The 6,108-nt window shown below is 44.1% G+C and overlaps 1 protein-coding gene across 1 annotated transcript; it reads right to left on the reverse strand.

Annotated features, from left to right (window-relative positions):
- Nucleotides 1-2,266: 2,266 nt before the first annotated feature.
- LOC122032636 (galactan beta-1,4-galactosyltransferase GALS1-like) lies at nucleotides 2,267-5,015 on the reverse strand. Its single transcript, XM_042591952.1, has 2 exons — nucleotides 3,680-5,015; nucleotides 2,267-2,741 (listed from the first exon to the last, which is right to left on the reverse strand). The coding sequence occupies exons 1-2, from the start codon at nucleotides 4,882-4,884 to the stop codon at nucleotides 2,396-2,398; spliced, it is 1,551 nt and encodes a 516-aa protein (XP_042447886.1). The 5' UTR covers nucleotides 4,885-5,015; the 3' UTR covers nucleotides 2,267-2,395.
- Between the last annotated feature and the right edge of the window lie 1,093 nt (nucleotides 5,016-6,108).

The following is a 6,108-nucleotide window of genomic DNA, read 5'->3' on the forward strand; positions in this document are numbered from 1 at the left end:
GACAAAGCCTCTTGGTATACTGATAGCATTCACTAGTAGCATGATGAGGAAATTGATAGTTGTCACAAAAATGTCTATGCATTTTAGGCAGTGACTGATCTATTTCCTGCACTGCTCTTTTTTCCTGGACTAGCGGAAGATTTGGACAGGAGATTCTAGGACGTTCTGTAGGTGGTGGTGGTTTCTGATAGGCTTGACCAATCGGAGCTGAGACAGTCACCTCCTCCCAAGCGACCTAGGCTTTCTCTATATTATTGTATTTGATCACTTTCCCCAGCAGGTCATTAAAGTTCTTTGGGGGATTTCTGACGAGGGCTCGAAAAAATTCTCCTTCTAAAAAGTCTTGGGAGAACGCGTTTATTAATATCTCAGAAGTGGCGGATGGAACATCTAACGCCACTTGATTGAATCACCTGATATATGTTTGCAGAGATTCTTTAGCCCCTTTCTTGAGCGTGAACAAACTCAGACTGCTCTTTTGATACCTCCTACTACTAGTAAAGTAGTGTAGGAGGACTTTGTGAAAATCTTTGAAGCAGCAAATGGACTCAGCCGGGAGCTGGCTGAACCATCATTGCGCCAAGCCAGAAAGCATGGTAAGGAACACTCAACACTTAACATCATCCGTATGTTGATGAAGGATGACTATGTTTTCAAATTTAAATTGTTAATCTTCTGAGTCGGTCACTCCTCCATATTCTCGATAGTCAAAGGAAGGAAGTAACTCGGCAGTCAACACATTTATCCACTCGGGGGGAAATACTGGCCATCAATGCTTTCTTCTTTCGAAGGTCCTGAGCTGGCACGTCTCCAAAAGATGATATTTGGAGTCTTTATGCTCATACCATATCGTCGAATAGGATGTGAAATAGTGCCCTATGATACGCAAGTGGGGAGGGTGGTACAAGTGGAAAGCTGTTCGGTTGTGCAGCCGCTTGCAAGAAACATGCTGGAGGAGGAGGAATTGATTGGAACCCCATTGGGCCTTCCACTATGGTCCCTCATTCTGTGTGAGGGCTCGACATTAATGTAGTAGGGTTGTTCTCTAAAGGACATCCGACTACTACCTTTTGTTGTTGCACTAACTTCTACACTTAGGTAGCTATTAGCGGTTCCAAGTCTTCTTGTGACAAGGTAATGGTAGTGAGTCTTCCAGCCTCTTCCATCTCCGTGTTTCAGATTCAGGCGAAGTTTCCACACGGTGCCAAATTTGATCCTATCTGAAAGTGAGGGAGATGACACGCTAGCTAAGGGTGACATTGAGGTGACTTGTATGTTGACTGGGAGAAGATTCTAAGCTAGAAGAAGATGGCGCTATGTGATCCTAGAGCTAAGAGTTGTGAACTTGCGTGCACCATAGACAAAGCCAACGGAAACGTTAGAGTGACAACCAAGGAAGTGGTCCTTGGTACGGGCACTTTGAAACTCAAGTCAGAATAGTAGCCGAGCAAAATGAAGAAGACGATGAGCAATAGAACAATAGTGTAAATGCATGAGTGTGCGGATGCATATGCATTTATGTGCGTATCTGGTCAATGAAGAGGACCCCCATTTTATATTATCTCTCATAACCTCCGTATTAATGAGATGATAGAGAATGTCTAGTATTAGAGTATGTCAAGTGGTGGAGGAAGACTCCATTGCATGCATATGTCAGAATAATGACATATTTCATGACAAGTTATTACAATTCTTTGATAATGTTGTCTCCTAAAGAGAGTTCCACCGGCTCTGAGCCAACCGACTATAGACTAAGAGTGATGCTCATGTGGGGACTTGTACCCTGGATGTCCAGCCGGCACTGGGGTCGGACGGATATAAGTTAAGGATCATACCTATGAGTAGGAAGCTGAGTTATGGAGGTTCGACTGGTTCTAGGGTCGAACGAATGTAAGTTGAGTGCTTTGCATTTGGAGAAATGAGGAATTGAGCCCCTAAGGTCTGATCGGTCTTTGAGCCGACCGGATTTATGTTGAAAATTTGGAATATGCTCGAACAATATGCCCAGTTGAACTTTATGTCGGAGGTTCATCTTATACTCAACTGCTAAACTTGAATATAGAATTCGATTCAACCTAATAGGCCTAGAGTGCTCGATCAACCTTTTGGTCTGATTTACTAGTGCACTTGGCGATGACTTTAAATTTATTTTGGAATGACATCGATATGACATAAGAGTTAACTCTTTGACTTGACTGTCATATCAGTTAGAACTTTTTTTTTTTTTTTTTTTTTTCTTTTTTGGATGTCGAACCCAGGTCCCACCTTACTGCAATATCATATCTCAATTTCACGATGGAAAGAGAGCGCTTAAAGAAGAATACTCGGTAACATCCCAAAGAATGCATGTGCCTGTACATGGTTATGGTTTGCTGCACTGATCATTGCTGCTGCACTATTTCTGAATGGCTCCAATGGTTTGCTTCTCAAAGTTCTTGATGGTGTTTGCGAGACGCTTCATGTTGTCGTCGTAAATATAGGGGATCTTCTCGAACCATGTCACGTTCCCAGGGGCTGGCATCGGAACAAATTCCCGGCAAGGTTCACCTAGCTCGTTGATGGAATTGTGGTAGTGGTAGTACCGGATCATATCCTCTGTGTTGTGGGTCGTCTTGCCAATGACATTTTCAGACATGTGGACACCAGTGGCATATGCATTCCTTGCCTGAATTGCGTATTTCCGGTCTCTCCTTATGCCGGTGATTGAATTCCGGAAGACTAGCTTCTCGATGCCCCACTCCCTGAATATAACAAAATGATAGACTAATAAAAATGCAGCCAAGAAATGAGAAACTACTACTCCAGGTCGTAGAGATTTGGTCGAACTACTTCAGTTGATATTCTTCAAGAGATAACATTTAGGTCCAAGCAAAACAAAACCTAGACTTGTCTTCAAACAAATGGGACAAATGCCATAACTGCAACTACTAATTCCTTCAACAATATCTACATCAGAGTCAAAACATATAAAGAACTATCGAACTATCAAACTATCGTTAACATTCTTACATAATAATCCCAAGTAATTGAGCAAATGCCACCTAGGAAATGAAGCAAAAGTCGAGTACCATAATTGTAACAATCACAATACAGTTGAGCAAGATTATTAGAGTAATGCATATGCAGATACTAGAATTATTTTCTCAGAGATTATCCTCAAACACCATAACTTAAGGTCATTTGATGCACATTGAGTTCAGGAGTTCTTAAGTTTAAGCAGTAAGATGAAGAAACCAGTCGGGCATGGTGGTAAAAATAGATGTTCAACATCGAGAAACCATTGCGATAGCTTATCAACTAGATACACCATACACCATCAAACTAAGGCTTTAAGAAGTTTTTCCAAAAGTATCCTATGCACAAACCCTTTAGGATGCCCTGTTCAAACCTAAATGGAAAAGGGCTGTAAGTGAATCGGAACGTTCATGAATAAGTTTAGTGTTCAGTTTAATAAATCTTATTTATGTTTGATAACAAGATGAGATCCATGTTGTAGAATCTGATGATTGGGTTACATCACTTGTGATTGTAGCTGTTCTTGTTGTGCTAATTATTGCTATCAGTGACTTCAAACTCCATTTCGATGTCGACTTATTAACTAATCAACAATTAATCAGGCATGTCTTCAAGCTAAAAATCAGATAATCACTGTCAATAATATTGATGAAATGGCACTCACTGGGAGTAGTTTTTGCCATGGTCGAGCACACAGAGCTTGCTCGACATTGGATTCTGCTCAATGGTGAACTGAGTGTAGTGGGAGAGGTTGCGCAGCACAGCGTCGAGCGACGTCCCATCCGGAAGGTAGATGTACTCATCCACGTCGAAGAAGAAGGTCCAATTGGCGGCGTGCCGGTACCGGTGCAAGCAATCGTTCACTACTAGGAATTGGTTATAGTAGTAGCCGTCGTATTCCGCCTGTCCCCGGATATCCTGAACAGTCGCTCGGCCCGTTGCTACCCACGGTTGCAGCACCGCACGCACCTCCGGCCCAACGCCGCCGGCGTCGTGGAAGACGAAGTGGGAGCTGGGGCCGAAGAAGTGGGCGTGGTAGGCCATCCACTCCCTTATGCGGGTGGCGCTCAGGTTGCCGTAGAGGGAGGAGCCGCAATAGAGATACTCGTACTTGAACGGCGGCCGGAAGCGTGCCTCATCGAAGGAACCCGGCGATTCCTCCAAAGCCAGTACCTTTTCGTACCGCCGGGACTTGACGGAGTAGTAGGCGTGGAGGAGGAGCTTCCCGCCCACGTTGTCGGCGTTCGGGTTGAAGGGGAAGGTGCAGTTGACGACGACGACAGTGTAGACGCGGCCGTAGCCCCAATCGGGGAGCATTTTGTAGGCCTTCGCGCGGACGGGCTGCGGAGGGGAGGCGGCGGAGGCGTTTGCGTTGGGCACCCACTCGCATTTGAACCAGGGGGTGCCGTAGACGTGAGTAGGCTTGGAGGCCAGGCCGACGGCGGCGAAGGTGGCGGGGCCGCCGCGGTAGGCCCCCATGAGGACGAAAAGTGCCGCGGCGCTTCCGTATGCCTGGAAAACGCGCTTGTTGGGGTCATTCGCCGGAGCTCTCGGAGGCAGATCGGAAATTTTGAATTTTGGTGCCGGATTCGTGAAGGCGGTGAGGTTGGGAGAGGAATCGATGCCTAAGGAGAGCACCGATTTGTGGAGACGGACGGCGGCGGCGGCGGCGGTAAGAGGGCAAGCGGCGGAGCGGGAGTCAAGAAGCAACTCGTAGGGATGCAGCTGCCACACGGCCATGACGAGGGTGAGGACGGCGAGAGTGGCGAAGAAAGCTTTCAGTTCGAAGCAGGGGAGGAGAGTAAGCGGCGGCGAAGCACCACCGTTTCCCGCTCCTCCATTGCCATCCTTCCTCGCGTTGGCTTTCATCGATTGGTCTTCCACTGCAGCTGCTGCTTCGTCTTCTTCCTTCGGCTTTCTTCCTCAGCTCTGCTGCTACGGCTGCTCCACGGCCCAACGCAGAAATGGTTGTGATATTAAAAAACAAAATAATAATAATAATAATAATATAATAATAATAGAAATGGGGGGAAGAGATTGATCTGCGGTGTCGAGCCCTAAAAGTGACAAGTTTGGTTATATTTATGTTTTGTTGTTAATTAAAGGCTTATTCTGGATCGATTAGCTCAGCCATCACGGCAAAGTCCAGGTTCTTTGCTCAAAGTCTCAAACAAATCTAGTAAAATCATTTCACCATTTACTATATTAACAGTAATTTACTAAATCAGACATTCAAATGCATTTCTTAAAATACTCTTTCCTTTAGCTTCCTTTTCCATGACTATTATTCTTAATAAGTATTAGGTATTCAACTTACCTCATTAAGTCATATGAAAGTTTCTAATTAATTATAAGAGTAAATCCGAAAGTATTTATAATGATTGATCCATCAACCTTATACACTTAGGAAATTAAAAAATATTTTACCATTGCACCATTATCCCAAAACTTCTTTTCCATAACCCTTGAGTATGGTGGTGGCAACAAAATCATGATCAAACATCTAATAACTATAAAACTATTATTAGAAAAATATTGAATGAAAGAAATTACATTGCAAACATGAGATATTATTTGGATAAGTTAAGTGTTTTGAAATTTGATTTATAATGGATTGATAATTGAAGTCCTAAACGTATACAGGAAGAGTCTTTCTCATGTATGAAATAAGAGGGAGTGTAAATTTGAGGTTCGGATTGTACTAAATTTAGGTGGCTCATGTGTGAGTATGATATGTGCGCGTTGAATATTGGACCGATCGGAATAAAATTTACTCAAGCGGATCAACCTACATGTTGCCACGTAGACACAGTTGACCATTGATGGTTGACATTTTGAGTTGGCCCTATTTCCCGCCTGACAATCTAGCCTATTTGATGATCTTGCCTACCCACTCAGCACCTCTCTACTTGACTTTCTTGCTCGACAGTTCGGCATAGCTTCGTTCAAGTCGCTCGACAGCTTGGGCCGCTTGGGCCACTCAGCAGCTCTGTCTTCCTTGATCGTTCGACCCTAGCCTTCCTTGGCAACTCGATCTAACCAACCCAACTTGAGTTCAATATTTCAGTAAATTTTAACTAGACGTTTAGTAAC

The sequence above is a fragment of the Zingiber officinale genome, chromosome 11A, assembly GCF_018446385.1.
Source record: "Zingiber officinale cultivar Zhangliang chromosome 11A, Zo_v1.1, whole genome shotgun sequence".
NCBI lineage: Eukaryota > Viridiplantae > Streptophyta > Magnoliopsida > Zingiberales > Zingiberaceae > Zingiber > Zingiber officinale.

Coding starts and splice junctions, on each gene's coding strand:
- LOC122032636 (XM_042591952.1), bottom strand. CDS start 4,884: ATGAAAGCCAACGCGAGGAAGGATGGCAATGGAGGAGCGGGAAACGGT. Junction 2,742..3,679: donor CATGGCAAAAACTACTCCCA/GTGAGTGCCATT, acceptor TGTTATATTCAG/GGAGTGGGGCATCGAGAAGC.